Source organism: Mastigoproctus giganteus, chromosome 3 (genome assembly GCF_048544385.1).
Source record: "Mastigoproctus giganteus isolate SK-2022 chromosome 3, ASM4854438v1, whole genome shotgun sequence".
Taxonomy (NCBI): domain Eukaryota; kingdom Metazoa; phylum Arthropoda; class Arachnida; order Uropygi; family Thelyphonidae; genus Mastigoproctus; species Mastigoproctus giganteus.
Genome location: NC_143577.1, coordinates 103997633 through 104022785, shown reverse-complemented (window position 1 = coordinate 104022785; position 25153 = coordinate 103997633). Strand labels below are relative to the sequence as shown.

Sequence of the window (25153 nt, the reverse complement as noted above, 5' to 3'; positions counted from 1 at the left end):
TTCACGTGGATATGCACATACTAGAAAGCGACCTCTATGATTTTTGATAAATAGTATAGTTTTTCTTGCTATTTCCACCAAAGAGAATATATGACCAAGCATGGAAGCTCTGATCAATTTAAATCTGATAACAGAAATAACAAAATAAGCAGGAAAAATTTTTAATTCTAAAAAAATACTGTATTTTTGCAAATAATTCATATGTAAGACAGAACATCCAGCTAGCTGTATTGCTTACTGTCCATAAGGGTGCACCTCCAGGGAATTGTCTTAGTACTGAATCCTCACTGGAATGTGTGGGTTGATCAAGGTCACATCATGTTTATTATTATTATCTGTATGACTGACTTTAGATATTTTAATTAGTTGAAGTTAATTCTAATACCACCTCTCTGCTCTGAAAGGGAGTCTCTTAAAATAAACTCTTCTTTTTTTGGCAGTGTCCCTATTATACTATGTTTGCTGTGCTTTTGACTTATTTCTAAACAGTGACACCTTACATTTTGCTAGTTTAGGTTATAATGACAATACTATTTCATATTATTTTGCATATAAACAGATAATTTAATTATGACTGATAGGCAGGCAAAGCCGCCTTCTGATGTGGTGAGGGGGTTTCTACACTTGATTAGCCTTCAACCATTAGTGTTGCTTTTGCTAGTGTCAACACTGACACTACTTCTGGCTCTGAATGCCAACCATGTGATGTTGGAAATTTTATTGATGCAGGTACCGCATGGAAGCTTTAATTTATGTTGGCAGGATGGAATATTTCCAGCATTGTGGATGTATTATTAAAGATCTTGTTAAAACCTTCTGACAAACCATGGAATGATGCCATCCAGTCGCACTCTCACCTGGCATTGGGAAAGTATGTAAGCATTTGCTATCCATGAGGATAATTGATTACACAATAGAAAGCCTCCCATTATCAGATAAACAATATGAATTCAGATGATGCTTTGCAATATTTGATGACAAATGTAAAGGGTTCAAAGTGCATAATTGTGGTCTCGTGGATTTTGCTGGTGCATTTGACTCTTTTTTCCTGGTAAAGTGTTCTAATGATGTTGTGTTTGACTAGATTTTTATTGTTTATAGTGTCATAAAGGACTATTTCAGAAATCGTACTGAGAGTTAAGAGTGCATATGGATCAATAACAAAAGTGGTAACAAAGTCTCTCCTCAAGTCGCCATATTTGGTGCCCCTAATGTGGAACACTCTTGGAGGACTGGCTGTGGAAAGGTTTTGATCCTGTAGATATTGTAAATGCATATGCTAATGATGATCATACTTGTTGAAGGAAATGCACAGCGGAAATTCGGAAAACAAAATGAATGACATAATGATTCAACTCTGTAAATGGAACAAACTGCGTAAATTCAGTATCTAGATCTAAAACGAAAACCATGTTATTAAAGGGAATTTGTGGCATCATCTGCATGTTGTAATCAAAGACATAAACAGGGGCATTCCTAGAGTATGTTGCACCCGGGTGCCAATTGAAATTTTCCACCCCCCCCCTTTAAAATTTTCTTCATATGTGTATGTAAGTTTCAGGTGCCTGGGTGCAGTGCACCCTCTGGATGGCCCGCCCCAGGGCATAAACCTTTAGTCAGTTTAAAGTCTGAAGAATATAATGATACATCTGGATAGAAACTTGAAATTTATAAGCCACAGTGCTAGATTAAGGATGAAATAGCCCCCCGGCCATATACAAATTTGAGGGCCCCCTCCCTGACCATATTTAAATTTGAGGTCCCTTTAATATACATATATATATATATATATATTGCACATACATATAAATACAAATACTACATAGGTTTTTATATTTATATTGTGAATAATAATTCCTTGATAAAAATGTAAAATAAGAAGTCAAAAATATATTATGTTTTTTGACTTGAAAAATAAAGTAACAATAAAAATAATTTTAGTAGAAACTTTTAACTTATTTATTGTACAATAAAAAGATATAAGAATAAAATTTAAACACTTAACAAGTTAAGTTTAAGTTTGTGTTTATATTACATGTTTTCTTGGTTTATTATTATTATCAGAAATTTTTATCACTACTTTAGAAAATTTTTACACTGAAAATGAGGCCCCCAGCCATGGCCGGTTTGGCCATAGAATTAACACAGCCCTAGTCAGCATTATCAATTACATAAAGAATGGGGAGTCAAAGGTAAAGTTTTGAACTTATTATACAACTGTATTTCCCCTTCAATAGCAATTTATGGGACAGCAGTGCACTACAAAAAAAGAAACACACATGGAAGGTAAGTACTATCAATACAATATTTAATGTTTATCGAGTTAGTTGCACAATAACCTGATAAAGCATGTAGCCTACCACAGAAAAGTACTGGTCAATCTATAGAACTCCTCAATTGAAGCTCTGCAAATAATATCAGGGTATTTGCCTTTGGATCTTCATCTGCCATAAAAAGCTATGATCTTTGTCGCATGAATGCCTGATTACCAATGAACATTTAAATCGATTTGTATAATGATCTATGAGAAGTGAAGAGAATTTGGTAGTAACTGGTTCTAATGAGACAGCATTGCTCAACAAGATCAGAACTGAGACCTAATATGCATAAATCTTTACTGAAGTGAACTAGACCAGAGACAGACATGTGATTTGTATCAACCTTGCAATGAGTCCTTTGCTAAACTCCATGCACTCGGAATCTCAGAGAGAAAGAAGCATGTGTGTAAGTGGAGCAGACGGCACCATGTTTCTCTCTCTCTCTCTCTCTCTCTCTCTCTCTCTCTCTCTCTCTCTCTCTCTCTCTCTCTCTCTCTCTCTCTCTCTCTCTCTCTCTCTCTGGCGCCTCTGTAGCCAGGTGGGAAGGAGCAGCAGTGCGTAGCACACACTTCTTGATTAGACCGGGGTTCAAGCCCGTCACACCACCAAATACAGAGGATGCGGAAAGGTCAGGGAATGACCACCACATATCCCGGAGCAATATGGCCTTAATTGCTAATGCTCCCAAAAAACCAAATAACATACAAACAACAAACTCTGTCTGTCTGTCTGTCTGTCTGTCTGTCCGTCCGACTGACTGAATAGTATGTAGATATTTGGTCAGAGGAGAAGGAATCAATGTGAGCATCTTTTGGTAGGAGCCGAAGAGAACTTAAGAGTGCTCCAACAATATGTGCACCTTCACCCTATCTTCAGAAGGAGATAGATTCTACCAAGATATGAAGAGAAGAAAAAAAAAAAAATCCTGTAATTTGTTCTAATAATGAGTGCTTGCTTAGCAATTGAGAACACACAATTTTATGTGGGTGTGCTGTCTTGGGATTATTTACATGCTGTTGCAATGGACTTGCCAGGACTCCTGTGATGAATTAGTTTACTTCGGCAAACCATGCCTGCTGTGGCTTTCAACAATGGTGGGTCTTTTTTGATTCTTGATCCTCAATGAGGCTGAAGACCACATGGAAGATGCTAGATCTGCACTAAACAAGATTACAATCATCTTAAATGGAAATAGGAAACTGAGTAGTTCAACGTTACTTGGTTTTCCTTACTAGAACTGTGTCAAATGTGAGCTAGGTATTCATACAACTTCTTGTACTGTATGGGGGTTGACACTTGGCTCCTTTCACTTCCAGTACATTTTGCCTTACCCTAGGAAAATTGTATGGACAACTACTATATGCTGAAAAATTGCATCTCCTTTGGTCTTTACAATAATAAACTAGATTGACCAGTACTTTTCTGTGATGTAGGCTACATGCTTTATCAGGTTGTTGTGCAACTAGACTTATAGCAGATACAGGCTAGTAACTTTACATGGTTCTTTCAACTGTGCAGTTTATTGTCTGTCTTTCTGTCTGGCAGTTTCTCATGCCGTCAGCTTTACTTACCCAGACTGGACAATATAATGTGAAACATAGATCATTTCAAAGATCTCGCAGTTTTCAAGCCTGAAAATTGTCATCATATGTGTTTTTTGTCAAGCAAAATCAGATTGCTTGACGTTCAACACCATGAGTTTTGAGGAGGAGCAATCAAATTAATAATTGCAGAGTGTAGTGCATCTAGTTTTCCAGTCTGACCTGACTCTGAAGATAAACTCACTGGGTGCTTTATTTATTTATTTTTATTATTATTATTTTTATTTAATTTAATTTTTTTTTCCCCGATTAGGGTAGGATGGATGATGCTTAGGCCTGCACCGTGAAAATGGTTATAATGTTAAACATTAACATTATAACCATTTTATAAAATAACATTATATGCTCCTGTCACATTGACCTCGATCACGTAGTATGTTCGAATTAATATTGATTGAAATCAGTGAGCAGTACTATATGGTTCCGCGAGAATCACTTAAATTTTAGCTAGTCAGTCAGTTAAAATGGGGTGCGCCCATTAGATAGATCCTGGGGGGAATGCTGCATAGGTTTCTGTGTTGCCTGATAATTTATATGCATCCCATGCATTTTTCTTCTCTACCACGAGTCTCATTAGTTCATCTGACATCCATTTAGGCCTAAACCCTGAACAGTATTTCAAAGTTTACTGCATCTAAGTTTCTGGATCAGGGTTAATCAGTATGAAAAGCCTCTAAGATTAATTTCTTGAATGCTTTCCATTTAGAATTTGCTGTTGGTAACATCATCAGTTGGCTATCACCATAGAATTTAACTGTCTGAGACCACTGTAGTCACCTTCCCACCCTTCACCACCCTTCCCTTTACTCCTGATGGTAGTTACATCTTTGAGTAGACCCCACATCAGTACACTGTGATTACTGCTACCTAGTGGTTTTAATGCATGAATAATCACTGCTGATAATCAGATATTACTCCCACTGGTTGCCGCTTGAACATGCTGCTGTAGAAAACAATCATCCAATAAATCCACAAAGGTCTTGCTAGTGTGCAAGTGACAAACCCACAAGTTCCAGTTTTTATCTGGGAAGTTAAAATCCCCCATTATAAGATATTTAGATTTACTGGCCCACCCTATTTCTCTGTACAGTTCCTTGTTGTACTGATCAGAGTCATTAGGCCTATAACACACTCCTTTCATTTTTGCTTTCCCAGTGCTTATATCATAGCAAACTGACTCAACATTAAACTGTCCACCCATGTCAACTTGATACGCTTTCTAAGATTTTATGTGTTTTTTAACTAAGCATAACCCATTCTTCTTTCCTATCCTTTCTGTATAACCATTGTACTCCCCAAATTCTAACTCAGGATTCTTAATATCTGTGTAACACCACATCTCTGATATCCCAACAATATCTGCCTTTGATGTCTTGACCAGCACTTTAAATTCATGGAGGCTAAAACAAGAGCAGTTTCAGCTTTCATATTTATAACAGGATAGGAAGATTATTCCTATGCTTTAGAAGCAGAACATGCTTGTGAAATAATCTTGCTAGTGTGCAAGATTATTAGAAGGTAATTATCCTTATTGCCCCTTCCTGGTTTACTCTTGCTCTGCATTGCTCTTCTTTAAATAAACACCACTTCGCTACATGAGTAGTCAAGTGATAACCAAAAAATGATCTTTTCCTATTCTGTGGTTACAAACGAAGGTTTTTGTTATAATAAAAAAAAAATTAAAAACTTTTTTTTTTTAATGCCATAGATTTTGCCACTATTTAGAAATGTTCAAGTTCCAGTGAGGATACAAGGAATTTATTGATCTTTTGAAGCTAACTAAGCTAACCTCAGGTGGAAGATTAGTAGTAGAAGAGGCATGTGATGCAAAAAAACGAGTTCATGTAGCATCAGCCAAAAAAAACACCATTTCATACATCCATTCCCTCTAAATGTTTGTCTAGTTCTTCCTTGAATTTATTTAAGCTATTAACTTCCACAATGACAGATGGAAATTTGTTCCAGCAATTAACCACCTGCTGGCTAAAGGAAAATTTCCACATCTATTCTACAACTGTTTTTCCTCAATTTGAATTAATGTCCCCTCAGGTTCGTAATCTGAGCAAGCAGAAGAATCCCATCATAATTCAGCATGCTCTTTAGCCACCGGATGGTTGATTGCTGGAACAAATTTCCATCTGTCGTAGAAATTGATAGCTTAAATAGATTCAAGGCACAACTTGACAAGCATTTGGAGCGAGTGAATGGGTGAAATAAGGGAGGGGGGGTTTGGCTGATGCTATATAAGCTTGCTTTCTTGCATCATGTGCCTTTGCTAATGCTCAACCCATTCAAGGCCTTATACACCTCAGTCATATCACCTCGCAGGTGCCCAGTCTTCAGATTCTGCAATTTGCAGAACTTAAGCCTTTCTTTGTAAGACCATCCCTTTTGTTGCCCTTATCAATCTGCTTGTCCTTCTCTGTACTCGCTCAAGCAACTCTACATCCTTCCTAAAATGAGTTCTCCAGACCTGTACACAGTGCTAAAGGTGTGGCCTGACCATTGCCTTATACAAAGAGATAATCACCTCCTTTTCCCTACTAGCAAAATTCCTGTATACCATTGATAGAGAGGCCTCCATAGCCGAGTGGTCAGGAGCGGGAGTGCAATAGCACACGCTGTTTGAGTAGACCGGGGTTCAAGCCCCTGACTGCTGAATACGGTCGATCTGCCAACCCGCACTGGACCGGCGTGGCAGATTATGGTCCTCAGCATGAATTGTTGAGGGGGCTTCCATCCTGCAGTGGGTTGATAATGGCTGCACTTTACCATTTTTTACCATTGATAGTACCCCATGACCTGCTCTGGCATCTTGTCTGCTCAGAAAATTTCTTATCTGACTGCATAATTACTCCCTGATCTTTTTCATTTTCTACCACCCTAAGTGTAGTACCATACAGTTGGTACGTTTCTCTGGGGGTTACTTCTACCCATGTGCAGTACTTTGCATTTGTCAATGTTAAACTTCAGTTGCGACTTCTTAGCTCATCTGCCCAACTTTTCTAGATCCTATTGCAGTAGCACACTGCCATTACTGTCATTAGCAACCCTGCCAACCTTCGTATCATCTGCAAACTTCGACATTAAGCCTGATATACCTTCATCAATGTCATTGATAAATATATAGGCACCTCCGTAGCCAGGTGGGAAGGAGCAGCAGTGCATAGCACAAGCTTCTTGACTAGACCGGGGTTCAAGCCTGTCACCACCAAATACGAGGATGCGGAAAGGTCAGAATGACCACCGCATATCCCGCAGCAATATGGCCTTAGTTGCTAATGCTCCAATATAACAAACATAACAATACCAATAAATATATAAAACAACAGTGGGCCCACTGCTGTCATTATCCTCCCTTAATAACTCCTCATGTGTGAATTTAGATTAAAAATACTCATTCAGATTGTCAGCTATCTGAGCAGGATTATCAACAGTTGAACCATCGATATCAAGTCGATAACAAATTGATTCAGCCCCTTCCTTCTAGATTTTATATAACTAAAGAAGTCTTTGCTGTTTTTCTTTGCATCCTTTGCTAAAGATTGCTCATGATCTGCCTTCGCTTGTCTAACCTCCTTGATGACTTGATTACAGACTGGCTTATATCTACCATAGACTTCTGTACTGCCTGATAATTTATATGCATCCCATGCATTTTCTTCTCTGCCACAAGTCTCATCTGACATCTGAGTTCATCTGACATCCATTTAGGCCTAAACCTTGAACAGTATTTCTTAATCGGTATGAAAAGCCTAGTAGCTTCCACAATTAATTCCCTGAATGCTTCCCATTTAGATTTTTGCTGTTGGTACATCATCAGTTGGCTATCACTATATTATTTAAAACTGTGTGAGACCACTGTAGTCACCTTTACGAAAGCAAAAACCCTTTCCTTTACCTCTGATGGTAGTTACATCTTTGAGTAAACTCCCACATCAGTACACTGTGATCACTCCCACCTTCTTCTTCAAGTTCTCTGCCCACAGGCAGATTCAGGGATCCATTGATGCCATTTTTTTCTATTTTGTGCTTTCCTTTTATTTCCTGCATAATTTCCTCTTCCCATCCAATTCATCTTCTCCCAACAGCTCTCTTCCCACACATCTTCACTTTCATCAGCATGCTTTCTCTTCTCAAAACATGCCCTATAAAGTTCTTCTGTCTTCTTCTTAGTTCTTTTACTAACATTCTCTCCTCTCCTACTTTTCTCAAAACTTCCATTTCACACTTTCCATTCTCCTCCACACTCACATCTTGAAAGCTTCTAGCCATCTGATCTCTTCTCTTCCCAGTGTCCATGTCTCTGTGCCATAAAGTGAAATAGTCTATATTAATGTTTTCACCATTTGCTTTCTTAATTCCTTCTTGAAACTTCTTCTCAATAGTTCTTTTCTATTACTAAATGCCTCTTTGCCCATTGCAATTCTTGTTTTTATTTCCTCTAGGCTTTTCACATTTTCTGTCATTTTGCTTCCCAAGTATCTGTATTTGTCCACCTGTTACAATCTTTTTCCATCTAATGTTACTTTGATTCTTCTTCCTGGCCACTTTGAAATTAACATTGTCTGGTTTTTTTGCTCTTAATCTTCGTATTGTAGTCCTTTACTTTGCTGTTCAAGATATCCAAGGAGCTCTGTAATTCCTCCTCATTATTAACAATCAAACAATCAAAACCTGGTCGTCTGCAAATCTTATTGTCTTTATCTTCTTCCCTCCTACTTTTACACCCCCTTTCTGCTCTTTTTTTGTACTCTTCCATCAATGCTTCTGCATATATATCAACTAGTAAGGGGGGAGACATGGAACATCTTTGCCTTACACCCCTACCAATGTCTACTTCTTCTGATCCTCTCCATCAATCCGAATCACAGATGTCTGTCCCGTGTAAAGTTCCCAAATTAGTTTTGTATCTCTTTTCTAGTACTTCCATCAGCTTAACTCAGTTCACTATATTACAAGCCTTTTTGAGATCAACAAAACAGATTGCCAGATCTTTTCCTATTTTCATGCTTCTTTCTGCTAGTGTTCTTAATATTCCTTTTGCCTCTCTGGTCCTACATCCTTCTCTGAACCCAAACTAATCTTCTTCTATGAATTTGCACTCCTCCATTTTTGCTTTAATGCATTCTGAGAGAATTTTTAGCAATATTTTTGAGAAATGAGAAATTAAACTGATTGCCCTAGTCAGTACAATTTGTTGCATTCTTCTTTTCTAATTGGATAATTATGGATTTTAAAGTCTTTCGGCCAGCTTCCAGATTTCATAGATTTTCTGCAAATCCTGAACAATTCTTTCTTTACCTCTTCTCCAAGTCCTTTTATCTCTACTGGTATATCATCCATTCCAACTGCCTTCCCTCTTTTTAACAAGGCCACTGCCTTTTCGAATTCTTCTCTTAATAATTTCAGTCCTAAGATCTTTTCTTCATCATCTGCTGTCACAGGCTAGACTTTTGGTTTATTTGTTTTATCATATAGTTCCTCTATCCTTCCATCTTCTCCTTATATGTTCTTTGTTCATATAGAATTTTTCTACTCTTGTCTGTTATCTTTCCACTAGTCTTATTCTTCTTGTTTGTTACGCACTTGACTTTTTCATGCATTAGTCACTTCTTCCTCTTCTTGCCATTCCCTCTAGTTCTCTGCACTGTTCTTCCCACCATTTTTCTCTTGCTTCATCTGTTGCCATTCTAAGTTCATTATTTAAACTCCTGCATTTAATCCTTGCCTCTTCTGAACTTTGGTGCTTCCATTTTCTCCTCTTCTCCATTTTATCTATCATTTCTTCTGTAATCCATGGTTTCCTTTTCCTTTTCTGATCTACTGTACTTAATTTGCATTCTGCTACTCCTACTACAATCTTTTTAAACCTTTCCCATCTCTTCTCTGCTTCTTCTGTTTCCTCCCCCTCTACATTACCCTTGTCAATTGCCTCTCTGAAATCTCTAGCTAGTGTAGTCTTCAGTACATTCAAATTCCATTTCCTTCTTTTTCTTGAGCCCCTTATCCTCTTGAGTGTAATCTTCATTTTCATCACTACCAAATTGTGGTCAGAGTTGGCATCTGCACCCGGATAGCTATGCGAATTCTTCACAGCATTCCTGTACCTTTTGTTGACTAAAATATAGTCGATTTGGTACCTGTCAACATCACCTGGTCTTCTCCATGTGTGTATTTTCTTACCCCCCCCTCATTCCTTGTACCAAGTCCATAGTCCTCAACCTCATCTCCTCTTCAATGATCATGCATCTGTCACTTCCTCCATCTGTTCATATACCTCATCTGCTTCATCCTCAGTATGGCTGCTTGTTGATAAATATACTTGCATAATCGATAAATCTATTTGGCTCGGCCTTTCATCTTATAGCTATAATCCTGTTGCTGATATGCATCACTTTCTTGAGGCTCTTCTGTGCATTTTTATCCAGAAGTATAGCTACTCCTTGCTGGCTGTCATTACCTCCTTTGTATGTTACCCATATATCTTCACTCATGAAGTCTCCCTCATCCTTCCATCTAGTCTTTGCTATTCAGTCTATTTTTCTTCATTTCTCTCTTCACATTTTTGAGTTTCCCTTTCCTCAACATTGTTCTTACGTTCCATGTGGCAATCTTTATAAATGCATACTTATTACAAGGATTTTGCTGGTTTATGACCTGAGCAGCCTTGTTACTTCTCCTGCCATTAACGACACACAGCATCTGCCTGTTGAGTCCCCTTTCTGCTAATATTTGAATCTGACATCATGAAGCTGCTAGAGATAAATATACAAGTAGTTTCCCATTGCCTTCCTTGCCAACAGTGGCCCTCTATGGGGGTTGGGTCACCAGCCGTTTCTCAGACTTTTGATCCTCCGCCTGCCGCTTTTCCATTCCACTGTTGTCACTTCTGTGATCCTCCGCTGATCGGGAAGAATGTTGTTGCTGCCCCAACATCCAGCAGATAAACAAACCACTACCACCTAGTGGTTCCTTTATCTGCAAATTCTTAATGCACAAATAATCACTGCTGATAACCAGATCTAGAATTTTAGAGAGGCAACCAGAGAAAGTAATATCTTTCTGGTTGCCTCTCTAACAATAAAAAAAACAAGTATTGGGTTATTTCTAGAATTTTTCACCCTGAAAAGAGACAAATTAGCTTTAAAATACATTCAGTTTACAGACACAACTTACAGAGACCTAATAGCTTGTATTATCTTGGCACCAATCCAAAGGTCTGAATAGCATCTCTGTTATTCCAAAATTCCTGCAGTGCCACTAGATTTCTCCACTCATTCCACCTACTCAGGCCAGCAGTGGGCATGTGGTCATTGTAGCCTCTTTGTACAATTTTATGCATTCTACAGTCTTCTAGCAAAGTTTACTTCTTCTAAGTTTAAGTCAAGTTTTTACGCATATTGTATAATTTTATTTATTGATCTAGAGATCACAGCTGCCTTTCACAGTTCTTTGTTATTGTTCACTTGTAAATTGTTAATTCTCCTGATTACTTGCTTTTTAAAATAAATACATTTATTTATTTATAAATAATTAATTTTAAATTTTTGGAAACGTGCAGCTTGGCTAAAAATTGATTTTTTTTCTGTGAATATCCTTTTCTTCAAAAGTATCAGACACTAATATGACAAAAACAATGCTTCCATTTTACAAGTGGGGAAAAAAATATCATTTATTTTTCATTTAAAGTGTTCTTTGACACAAACTCTCCTAGAAACTGCTAATTTAAATTGTGCATTATCAGACAGTATTTTGTTTTTGTGCTTGTTAACAATTGCATCCTTTCTATGTATATTACTTAAAATATTCTTTATTCATTCTTCTGTTCTCTATACCAATGTTATCCTATATCATTGTAAGAATAAGTTTCTTCTTGCTTCTCAATACATTCCCAATACCAGGGTACTGTGGATTTCAACTACCTTAACACTAAAGGAGAGAAAAAGAAAGCAACTCTAGCATGAGGTCAACATTCCTTTATAGGGGTGTTGCTCCATTTCTGATTATTGATCAAGGTTAATCAGGCTTAATGTCTAAGTTTGCACATGATAAAAAGGATGGCAGGGTGGTTAATAACAGGAAATGAGGTTTGCTGTTGCAACAAGATCTTGAAAAATTAGACATGTGGGTTGAAAAATGGCAATTGTAGTTTAACAAATAAGGTACTGCATATGGATAGCAGTAATCCAGGATTAAAAAACCAACTCTGTGGTACTACACTCAGGTTAGTGGAAAATGAAAAAGACCTGGAGATAATTGTGCAGTCAGATATTAAATTCTTCAGGCAGCAGATATGCTGCTAGGGCAGCTCATGAAGTTTTGTCCATGATATGTAGAAATTTTGCTAGTGGGGATAAGGAGATCATCCCATAGTACAAGGCAATGGTTAGGCCACACCTTGAATACTGCATACAGTCTGGAGGCCTCATTTTAGGAAGGATGTAGATCTGCCGGAACAGGTGCAGAGAAATGCAATGAGATTTGTGAGGGAGAACAAAAGTGTGCTCTTACCAAGAAAGGTTCAGTCCTGCAAATTGCAGCATCTGGTGACGAGACACCTGCTGCCAGGTGATCTGGTTGAGGTGCTTAAGTGTGTATGGCTCTGAATGGATTGAGCAAGCTCAGTGCCAATGGTGTTCTTCCTCTTTCTCAGACAACCCATGTGAGTAAGCATAAATTAAAATTAAGAAAGGATGGTTGCAGGATAGATATGTGTAATTTTGCCTTCAGCCAGCAGGTGGTTAATTGTTGGAACAAACTTCCACCTGTTGTTGTGGAAGTGGGCACTTTGAATAAATTCAAGGATGAACTAATCAAACTATTGGAAGGGATGGACAAGTGATGTGGGAAGAGCTTTTTTTTTCTTTTTTTTTTTCTGCTGATGCTGTATAAATTTGCTTTCAGGCATCATTGACCACTTCTAATACTAATATACTAGGAAAGTGACTTATTTGTAGTGCAGTCTTGGGAAGATTTTAAGGAGGCCAGTTCTCTTCCAAAAAAAAATCTGTTTTCTGAAGTAGTTTTCAATATTCTCAATTAGTTATAAAACTAGGATTGCATTTTTTCCATGATTTGACAAAAACAAAGCTTCTTAGATGCTCTTTGCTTTAAATTGCCTTACTGGAAGTATATTTATTTATCTGTTTGTAGGGACAAGAATTATTTATGATCGTGCATTCTTGATGCAGATGAGAAATTCACCAATTGCCAGAACACCACCCAAAAATTTGCCCTTTATTCCTGGTGTGACTAGTCCTGCACATAAAGATAAACCGAAAGAAAATGGAACAGTTAGAGTCAGCAATAAACCAGGTATTGTTTTATACAATGAATAATTTGGTAGTTTTAAATACAGTAATGAGTTTCTAAAATCCACTATGCTTTTTTAGTTATTTGTTAGTTTATTAATCATTTCAACACACTGTGATTACAATTGCCAGTGAGAGGATTTTTCCTTATTTCAAGTAAGGCCGAATGAGTTGGCCTTAGATTAAGGTGACCAGATGCCTTTGGTGGGAAATGGGAAAAACTGGGATATTTTCTGAAAACACTGGAACAATGAGTATTTTGTTTTTTAATATACAAAAATTCAAATTAATATGGATTGTATATTCGTATGTATTAATAATACATAAGAATATATAATTCATTGAAAAAACAAACAAAAAAATTACATATTTCTTCAATAAATAAGTAGTATTACAGTGAAACATATTAGGAGCAAATAGTGCTTTCAATCATATTTTAAATTAATTCTGCCTGCCTTGATCAACTTTTCATCATTTTTAATCATGTCAGAGAAACTTATACATGGTCAATTCAATTTGAATTTACACAGTATTTTAGAATTGATGGTTTTATATCTGAGTGTCATTCATTGAACTATCGAATTTCTATTTGTGTAAATATTCTTTCCCAATTTCCATTGTGCACTGGAATGGCAAACAAAAAGCTACTCATTTTCTCAAATTCTGAGGTCTGTTCTTGAAATTCAAATTTTAAAAAAATATGACCACCGGCCATAGCAAGATCTATTAAGCCACTAATCATTCCTTTCTTTCAGTTCTTCTGTAATCAAATTTTTAAGCAGTTAAATCACAAATTTTCATTGAAAGCCCATGTCAATAACATATTTTGCACATCTTCCCAAACTGGGGAACGTTTTAAGAGCATCCACTCCGTATACTTTATTTTCACTAAGGGTTCAATCCATTTTTTTTAGATAGTCACAGGTTGTAATGTACATCTCAAAAATTTTCTCTTTAAATGTTTCTATTTCATCCTCTTTATTATTGTTATTATTATCCAATAAAACTCTGAAGGCACCCAAAAGAATAAATTTTTCGTCAATACATAATGTAAGCATGTCAGTGGTTTCTGAAACGTAATTCTTTACCTCAATTATGATATTTTGCATAACATTGATTTTTAGAATTTTTTTTATTAAATAAACCACCAAGAACAGAGGATTGCATGGAAGTATACTTCATTACTGGTGAGTCAAAAAATTTCACAATTAATTTTGGGGCCTTTTCCTCTGAAGAAAAATATTCTTTCAGTGCTTCAAACATTTTTGATATTCTCACTACATCATTGTACAAACTCAACCAGTGAATTTTTGAATGAGTCAATAACTTTTCATACTTCATATGTAATAGAGAACAAACATTTTTTAGTTGCTCGGTATGTATTGCATAAGTTAAAAAGTACAACAGTATTTTTACCAGAATCAGTTCTACATCACAGGATAATCCCAGCTCCTTACTGCATTGCATTATGCAAAGTATGTGCAGAACATCCAATGTCTAGTGAATTGAGATTAATTTTCTTAACAAGCTCCCAAAATTTGTGTTAGCATTATCTGTTCATTAAGGAATGCACTTTTTTTTTATATCAGCACCATAACTCAAAAAAAAAATGTGTTAATTATGAAGTCAACAATGGAATCAGAAGTTTCATTTGGTAGTGATTCAATTTTTAATATTTTTATCTTAATTACTTTTGTTTTTCAAAAATAACGAACAACTAAAGGGAAAATCTTTCTGTTTCTGTTTTGTACTGCTTGTCTGTAGATATTTTGAAACACAGTGACTTTTTTAATTCTACCAATAAATCTTGTCTGCAAAATACCCCAATAACATTTTTAATAAGAGTTGCAGTTTTAGTTTATGAGCATGAATAGTTACCAGCTATTTCTGAGTCATGGCTCCATAGCCGAGTGGTCAGGAGCGGGAGTGCAGTAGCACATGCTCTTTGAGTAGACCAGGGTTCAAGCCCCTGACTGCTGAATACGGTCGATCTGCCAACCCGCACCGCCGGACCAGCGTGGCAGATTATGGTCCATTTTCCCTCAGCATGAATTGTTGAGGAGGCTTCCATCCTGCAGTGGGTTGATAATGGATGCACTTTACCTTTTTTATTTTATTTCTGAGTCACAAAATATTTCTTTAAATAGTTCGTTGTTGCCATCAGCTGATCTAAAAGAATGATAGTGGTTAACGATATGATAGGCCACTGTCAACTCGCTCGCCGTGACCACCAAATACTGAGGATGTGGAAAGGTCAGGGAATGACCACCGTATATCCCAGGAGCAATATGGCCTTAGTTGCTATCGCTCATAAAAACCAAATAACAACAACAAATCTCTCTCTCTCTCAGTGAAACTCCAGTATTTTGAATATCCATCATTAAAAGGCACATTTTCTCTTCGGCATTTCTGCTTAGGGATTCTTCAGAAACTTTGCCAAATTCACAATGCATCTCTGTAGGTGGGAGGCAATTGCCTTAATACGACATTCTATACTATGTATAAGTATAGTTCGAAAGCAACAATAATACATAGCCAAATCTGAATGAACAGAATATTAGCAAAGCAGCATCGTTTTAAGTTATATCTCATATTGTGAATACCTTCACAACGAGTTGCCATGATATTGCACTACTTCGAATAAGTAACGCTTCATCTGAGGAGAAGACTAATGTTACTTATTCTCAGATGGATACCACCACCCAGACGGGCTATTTGGCCCTTCTTTGATGGGTGGGTAGGTACCCGAGTGATGCAATGATGGCAGAACAGTTATGAAGTATAACTCCACAATATGAGAGATGCCTGATGGTGTATGATGTATTTAGACTATAAAGCGTTTAGGGCGTAAGCTTCAAGCTATGGAAAAGTCTTTTCCATAGTTTGAGGCTTGAGACTTTTCCATAGCTTTTCCATACGACATTCTATTTAAGAAAAGTAAATTTTAAGTAGTTTGTTTCCCTAAATAATTACGTATCAATAGAGGAAAAACTACTGCATAAACCACCACTGTTAGAAAAAACCAGGACATTAGTGCATCCTAGAAAAAAATTCTGTACACTAGGATAAAATTTTAAAATCTGAGACAAATTCAGGAAAACCGGGATGCCTGGTTACCCTATCTTAGACGCATGTTTTTACTTCCTGAAACAAGTCAAGCAAATCTGTGAGCTTCATATACAAACATCCCTTGCCCCCAACTTCCCTCTTTTCACTTATATGTTCCTAATCAAATATAATCAACCCCCCCCCCCCCAATACACTCCTTTCCTCACTTGCGGCAAGTGATTCAAGAAAGCAGTCTTATTCAGCATCAGCAAAAAGGGAAAAAACAAAAACTACCCACTTCTACATCACCAGATGGAAATTTCTTGCAACAATCAACTATCTGCTGGTTAAAACAAATCTTTCTATGCCCCCTCATGTTTTTTGGAGGGAATGTAAGAGAAAGGATTCCATAAGGATTGAGCCTACTCAACCATTCAAAGTGTGCGACAATCGGTCTCTTTGCTGATGCCTAGTCACTAGGCCAGAGGTCCACAGAGTGTGGGATGCACCTCCCACTTGGGGTGCACCCCCCACTTGGTTTTTTGGAGGGAATTCATTGTTTTCATGAAGCACTTTTTTAACAAAATATAGACAAACCATCCCACTAATCCAGGTACAAAGCATTTTTTATTTATTTCTATTATTTGTATTTTGTTTGTATTTTATTTCTTTGAGATTAAATGTATTTATATATTAATTTATAAAAACATGTATATTCATAGCTAAATTTCATGTCAAATTTATTTATTTGCACTATTATTATTTGTAGTTTATTTGCACTGATTCTGAAACTTGGGGGTATGTGAAATTTATAAAAAAAATTTAAGGCTCAACATATAAAAGTTTGGGAACCTCTGCTCTAGATACTGCAATTTGCAAAACTGAAGCCTTTCCAGGTAAGAGCACCCTTTTGTTCCCTTCACTAATCTGATTGCTTTTCTCTGCGCCCAATCCAGCAGATCAACATCCTTCCTAAAATGAGAGCTGTGTGCAGTACTCCAAATTAAAGTAAAAAACAGTATTAAACATTGTCTTATACAATAGGATAATCACTGTCATATTCATACTTGCAGGGTTCCTGCATATCATTCACAAAACCCCCCTGAGCTGTCCTGACAGCCTTTTATTTCATATCTGACTGCACAATTGCCCCAGATCTTTTTCATTCTTCACTACCCTGAGTGATAACACACAGAATGTTAATCTGGAATTCCTAGTTGATATATGAAGTACCTTGCATTTTATAAATATTAAACTCAATTACTACTTTTCAGCCCATCTGCTGTAATTTTTTTAGATCTTGCAGTAACTTATCTTGATTACTGTTGTTAACCACCCTGCGAGCCTTTGTATCATTTGCAAAATTACACATTAAGCTTGATATGCCTTTTTTTTTTTTTTTTTATGAAAACTCCAAACACGAAAGGTATCAAAACCTATAGTACTTAGTACCGTGCAAGGGTTGAAGGAGAAGTATGGGGGGAGGGGGATGCCGGAAACTTTGCTCTAGAGACTAAACATGGATTTCACCACTTCAAGCCTCCAATAAGCAAAGTGGTGGTATTTCACCAGTTGATGAAAGTCATCTACCACCTAGTCTTCATCAATATCATTAATAAATATAGAAACTGAAACCTTGGGGGGGGGGGTACTGAAATCTAAGTACATATACTTAGATTTCAGAAAAGCTTTTGATACTGTTGCATATAAAATACTGCTGTACAATGTCAAAATTATTTTTTACATCCAGTTCCTTTGTTATTGTGTCATAGTACCCAATCAGATTGGCCAGATAAGACTGCCCCTTAACAAATCCATGCTGTGACTGCAGTATAATTGCATTCCTGTCTAGATGGCCCTGCATTAATTCCTTAACTTTAATTCCTTAACTCCATTATTTTTCCTGGAACAGACATTAAGCTAACAGGTCTGTAATTACTCATATCACCTTTTGATCCCCCTTTGTGAATTGGCGATACATTTGCACATCTCCAGTACATATAGGGCGGCCCTCCCACAAATCTAAGGATGCTCTCATAATTATGGCTAACGGTTTGCTTACCTCTTTTGCTGCCTCCTTTAATATAATTGGATAGATCCCATCCACCCCAGGTGCCATTTTTACATTTAGCTTCAACAATTTCTCTACCACTTTCCTCTGTTATCACAAAATCATTTAGCTCCACGTTAGAAACTGATACACTTCCTGCATCCCCATTCCTAAAAAAAAATTCTATTCTTCCTGTATGAATATAGATGAAAAATACTTATTCAGTTTGGTTTTCTGAAAAGGATCATCAGCAGTTAAACTATTCATTTCTAGCTAACCAATGTGATTCATCTCCTTTCTAGTGTTTACATAAGTAAAAAAGAGTCTTTCATGCTTTTCGTTACCAGTGAATTCATGTAATCTGCAGTAGCTTGCCTAACCTCCTTTGTGACTTGATTACATACTGGTTTTCTTCTACTCTAGGTTTTTTATCACCTTAATTTATATGCATCCCGTTCATTTTATTTTCTGCCATAAGTCTCATCACTTCATCTGACATCCATTTACGTCTAAGCCTTGAACAGTATTGCTTGGTTGTTATAAAAAGCTTAGTAGCTTCTACAATTGCATCTCTGAATGCTTCCTATTTAGAATTTGCTGTTCGTAACTTCGTCAGTTGGTCTCACTGCATAGAATTTAAAAGCTGCCCGAGACCACCATAGTCACCTTTATGAAAGCAAAACCCCATCTTTGCTCTTGACAATAGTTACATCTATAAGTGAATCCCACATCATCGATATACTGTGATCGCTGCCACCTAGTGTCTCTTTTTTCTGCAGATTCTTTATGCATGAAGGGTTACTAGTGATAATCAGTAGTATCCCTTCATGAAGTGTATTATTGCTTTCTCTCCTCTCTAATATGCTGGAGTAGAACCAATCAGCCAATAAATCTACAAAATCTTGCTAGTGACTGACTGCTAGTGCTGTGTGATTGACTAAACCACAATCCAGTCGAGAAGCGCTCAAGTCCCCCATTGTAAGACATTTCAATTTATTGGCTCATGCTGTATATCTTTACATTTGTTAGTTATACTCATCACATCACTATATTTAAGTCTATAACTCATTCCTGCTCTCATTTTTGTTTTCTTTTTCCCAATGCTTACATCACACCAGACTGACTGAACATTACACTGACACCGATTACAACTAGATGCATTGCCTTCGATTTTATGTGCTTCTTAACTAAGATCATAATCCCTCTCTCTTATCTTGTCTGTCCTTTCTGTACACATTGTACTTTCCATATTCAAATTCTGAATCCATTATATCTTAGTGACACAGTGTCTCTGATATCCCCACATTGCCTGCATTTAAAGACTTGACCAGTGCTTGAAATTCATCAAATTTATTAACTATGCTTCTAGCATTAGTGTACATGCAATTATAAATGCAGTTGTTTTTATTCACTTGTTCCACGAGATTCCCCACCTTGCTTTCAAGGCTGCTGCTCATTCCAGTAGAAGCAGTGCAAGAATCACTTTCAACTCCTATGGCTACTGCTAATCTAATAAGCTATATATTTCCCCCTCTTCCGACTAGCAGTTTTCTCACCCACTTAACACTGCCTCAATACATCAGAAAATAATCTTGCACCCATTCTGCTTAAGTATATCCCATCCCCATAGAAACGCTCACCTGTTAACGAGCACAGACCATTCTGAGAACAATTTTACTGCACAAGCCTCCAGTAATGCACAATTTTACTGCACGGTTTCTCCAGTAATGAATTGATTGATAATTCTGTCATATTCTCCATTTTGTCATGTGCAGAATTGCAGATAATTTCAATTTCAAACCTAACTTGCAACTTTTTCTCAGCTTTTTCTTTGCAACTCATTGCTCTGTACAGGTAACCCACGTATAACACGGTAGTTAGGTTCCTATAAAATCTCGTGTAGTGGGAAACCATGTTATACGGGACTATGAACCAGTACAAAAAGGGGATTGTGTTCCAAAAGCTAACAAAAAAACACCCTTCTAGGTTTCGTGTATCTTCTGCTATCTTTAAAAAATCAGTAATTTGGGTTTGTTTGCTTTTGCTTCATAGATCTTTGTAAATTTCATCATATGGAGCTAAGCTTCCTTTTAAACTTTGAATTCCTTTCAGTCAAAGAATCTGCATTAACAAATAATATTCTAATTGCTCGGCTAAGTTTATGCCTTCCTGTATGCTTTTTAGTGTAATATTTGGAAGTTCAGAATTTTCATCTGCACTATCTGAATTGGTTTGGTTTACCTCCGATGCCATTTCCGCAAAATCCGCTTTGCCAGTCTCTTTTTCTACTAGTAATTCCTGAACGTCTTCAGTAATCATATCTTTTTTTTCTTTCTTTTTTTTTTTTTTTTGGAGCATCAGCGACTAAGGCCATGTTGCTCTATGTGTATTGTCTATAAATTGTGTGTGTTCTGAGGTAGGTTTTCTGTTTTGCTGGATGAAAAACCCAAGTTTCCTGGAGAAGAAACCATGCTACCCTCTCCTGAGATCAACTTACTCAACCATGTTGTGAAAAAGACCCATAACAATTCCTCCTGTCATCGACTGGATTTAAACTGAGGTCTTTTCCACCTGGTGGGGGGGAGAGTGGCAATTCTAACGACTGCACTACCCAAAAGGGCTGCAGTAGCCAAGTTTCCTGGAGAAGAAACCATGCTACCCTCTCCTGAGATCAACTTACTCAGCCACGTTGTGAAAAAGACCCCATAACAATTCCTCCTGTCATCGACTGGATTTAAACTGAGGTCTTTTCCACCTGGTGTGTGGGGGGGGGGAGAGTGGCAATTCTAACAACTGCACTACCCAAAAGGGCTGCAGTAGCCATACCATCAAAACCTTCCCCTCCTACTGATTTAGCAAGTTCTATTATCAGACTGATTCCGTTTTCCATTCCTACCACCTAATACAATTAAAGAAATTGTAAAAAATTTTAAAGATTTGGATGACTTAAATCTTTTGGGAGGTCTGGCACATTATCCAAAAGTAATAAAACTTTGAAATCTAGATTTTTCTACAAGTTCAACAAGCACAAATTCAATAGCGCAGAACCTAACATGGGGGTTTCCAAACAAAATAAAATACGGGGATTTCCCAATATTTTTTTTTTTTTTTTTGCATAATGACTAGTGAGTCAACAGTGGAGATTCACAAAAAAGAATGGAAATGTTGAAAAATTATATCCAACGTAATAGCAGGGTTTCCCCACACAAAAGCTTAAAAATACCGTGTTAAGCGAGGTTTGCTGCAATTTTCTAACCGTGTTGGAGTGAAACCGTTTTATACCAGTACCGTGTTATGCGAGAATTGCCACAGTTTATCAATCGTGTTAGAGCGAAACATGTTGTAGAAGTACCATATTATATGGAGTTGCCTGTACTTAAATCCTCAGATCCCCTGCTCTTAATATCATTAATACCGACGTGAACAACAATATCTCCTTTTTATTACCTTAAAAGATGAAAGCTGCTCTGCAACATCCACTTGGTCCCTGGTCTTATTCCACCTGTCTCCTTTTTTCACAATATGTTTTCCTTTTTCCTGACAGTCGAGTCATCACCTGCAGCTACTTCCTGTGGAACCAAGGATCTCTGCTGCAGAGTATATATGTCATTGTGTTATATGATGCTGCAGCATGGGCCCAAACTCTGAGCTAGGTAGGCAGTGTATGGCTGATGGGTCCCTTTCTTTTAATCCTCCAAGGGCAACAGCCATATTCTTCAAGCCTTCATATAATCCCATCTCTTCTTGCTCTTTAACAAAGAACACGTACAAATGCATTCTGCATTCTCTATGATTGTATCATGACCTGCTAAAGGTAACTTTGCAAAGAGGTCACAAGTAACATGCATAACATAATCCTGATTCATAGGAAAACTGCAGTCACGAGTTCTTCCCCCAAACCAGGGCATCCTTACTACTCTGGGCCCTTTGCCTTGCTGCTCTTGTGTGAAGCATGATTTTTGTCTACATTTAATTTTAAAACAACTCACGAAACAAAGAGATCGAAAAGAATAATGCTACGCCAATCCTGCTTATTTTATGGCAGTACAAACTTGCTATTTTAAATTACATTGCATGCTACGTGATAAAGTGACATTATAAAAATGTTTGTATTGCTATAAATTTTTATAGGCTTAACAAAAACGCTTCTGATACTGATTACATTGCTACAAAACTACCTAAAAAAACCTCCAAGCAGTACATATATCAATATTATGAGGACCGGTACGAAAGTAATGCCGCCTAATTTTTTGCTTTCAAATGTGGCCATAGATCATTTTGTGTGTCACTAGAGATCTCTAGTTTCACCATACTGAGTGGCACCGCGAAATCACGAAATCTAGAATGGTGTATTTTTGTTAGCTTTTGGAACGTAACCCTCCTTTTTGTACTTTTTCTTAGTCCCATATAACACAGTATTGCACAACACGACATTTTATAGGAACCTAACTATCAGAAAGTAAGCTTATAAAGCATCACCTAAACAGAGAGGGGGAGGGGACTTCCCACATCACCTCTCCAATCATTTGTCTAGTTCTTGAATTTATTCAAACTGCCCTCCTCGCAGCCCATGTGCCTTTCAATTTCTATATCACCACCACACTTTTGGGTTTGCTTGTTTTTTAATGAAATCTTAAATATTCATAGGGCATTCCAAAAGTAATCTGCCAAACTTCCAGGTTTTGATTCCTTGAGTAATTTGCAGCAAAAAAAAATGTCATTGTGGGTCCTGTTCTGAATGACTGTGGAGTTTTGAACAGTAAAAATAATAAAAAAGAATGGTTAAATAGAATAAATAGTTAAATTTATTCATAACTAGGTATGCTGCAGTGTTTTTTTTTTTTTTTCTTATTTATTATTTTTTGGTAAAAAGTTTTATATATTTTACATCACATTATATTTATATTTCTTTTATATTATGTTATATTTATATTGTATTATAGCTTTATATAGTTTCCATAAGCTTTGCAGCTTGTGGGGATGGGTGCTGTGCCTATTGCTAATATTCTATATTTTTATGTCATGCTCCCATCTTCAATCCTCTGCTTCAATCTTGTTTCAAGATTGAAGCAGACTCCATTAGTTTTGCCTATAAATTCTTGATAGTTCAGGGTTCAAAGATTTCATTGTATCAAACTACACCTTGATATGCATTTTTAAAATTTAATGAAAACTAACATTGTACGTCAGTTAACTTCAGTTTTCTGATTTTTTAATATTTATCAAGTTGTATTCAAATAATCCTTTGGAGACTGATTTTTAATGGTCATAAGATACAATCAAGTAATATCAGAACATTTATTTAACATTTTCTAATACTAGTTTTATTCTTATATTCATTTAGGAGAACAGCATGAAGAACCTCAATTTCCAATGGATGTGTGAATGTTTCTGCAAATACAGGAATTGTGGTGCTTTTTATGACCTTGGTTTGCCAATATTTCACCAAAATTTAAACCAGGACAACTGATAAATCTATTTTAGATGTTATGGTTGTGTTTGACTAAATTGTACTGTATGTTTTCCTGTGTGCTTTTATGTAACTGTACATTAATCCAGTTTGTTTTTTTTTTTTTTTTTTTTGTTAAAATATTTTTAGGGGCTTATCACAAGAAAGATAATTTTCTTTCTATAATCATGTTTTGTAAATTTTTATAGTGTATATGAAAAAAATTTTAAATTGGCAAAGGTGCTCATTTTGTTAATATTTAATTTTTTTTTTTTTTTTTTTTTTGTGTCCCTCAGCTGCAAAAATATATCCCTCTTATACATATACCCAGTGTCTGGAATTTAAGCATGTATTTGATACAAAAAAATTTCCTTCACCAAGGTGTAGACAAACTGCATCAGAATTCAGAATGATTTTGTTTTTTGTTTTCAAATAAAGAATGCAAATCATTTTTCTCTTGTTTTTATATTGGTTTAATATTTTAAACAATTGTGTTATTCTGGATCAAATGAAATATTTCAAAAAAAAAAAAAAAAGGAATAAATAGTATTTGTTTAAAGTATATTTGTTTTTGTTTGATATCTGATTATCCTAATATAGTGGTATGGAATTTCCCATAACAACATGACTGGTAAAATAAAATTAATTTAGTTACTAGTAGTGCCAAATGATGCAAGGAAGCAAACTGATACAGCAACAGCCCAGAAAAAAAAAAAAAAAACGCCCACCTCATCAGATTCTCGTGCGCACATTAAGTTTTTCAATTCTTCCTTAAATTTATTCAAACTATCTACTTTCTCAGCACCAGATGAAAGTTTGTCCAACAACAAGCAATCACTCTTGAATGGTTATATTGTAGTAATTTAACAAAAGTAAAAAATATTGTATTATATGAGTACAATTTATTGTACAGTATAGAAATGCAGTTCATTGTACAAGGTATAAATGGTGTTTCCACATTTCTATACTTATATAATGTTTTTTTTCTATGCTGTACAATTCTTTGTACAACAGGAAAAAAGTCATCCACTGCTCCCAGCAATGTGAAGAGATGCTTGCTGGGATCAGTGGAGGGGAAATGCAGCAGCAAAGGGAAAAGTTTCATTCTGAAGAGCAGAAATCCCACAATGGGGAAGGAGCCATCATCAGCACAATCCTACCCACAAGGCAAGTAGCCATCTAGGTTACCAGAAGCAGCCAATTAATATAGCTTGGAGAAGAGCGAATCCAGTTTTGAAGCAGTGACTCTGGAATGGTGAGATATCAGGTAATGATTTAGAGTTTGTGCACCTTGTAGAAAGGATGACTGTGTAGTAAATAGAGCAGCAGGCTGAGACATTATGATGAGTGGGAGCTGGTTGTAGGATGGTTGG

General features: G+C 36.5%; 1 protein-coding gene across 1 annotated transcript in view; it reads left to right on the top strand.

The window, feature by feature from the left end:
* The window catches only part of Thor (eukaryotic translation initiation factor 4E binding protein thor), a 47105-nt gene extending 23093 nt beyond the window's left edge, over window positions 1–24012 (top strand). The window contains exons 2-3 of the mRNA XM_090369380.1: window positions 13076–13237; window positions 23676–24012. Coding sequence (XP_090225506.1) covers window positions 13076–13237; window positions 23676–23716 — 203 coding nt within the window. The 3' untranslated portion in view covers window positions 23717–24012. The remainder of the gene's footprint in view (window positions 1–13075; window positions 13238–23675) is intronic.
* Window positions 24013–25153: the final 1141 nt, after the last annotated feature.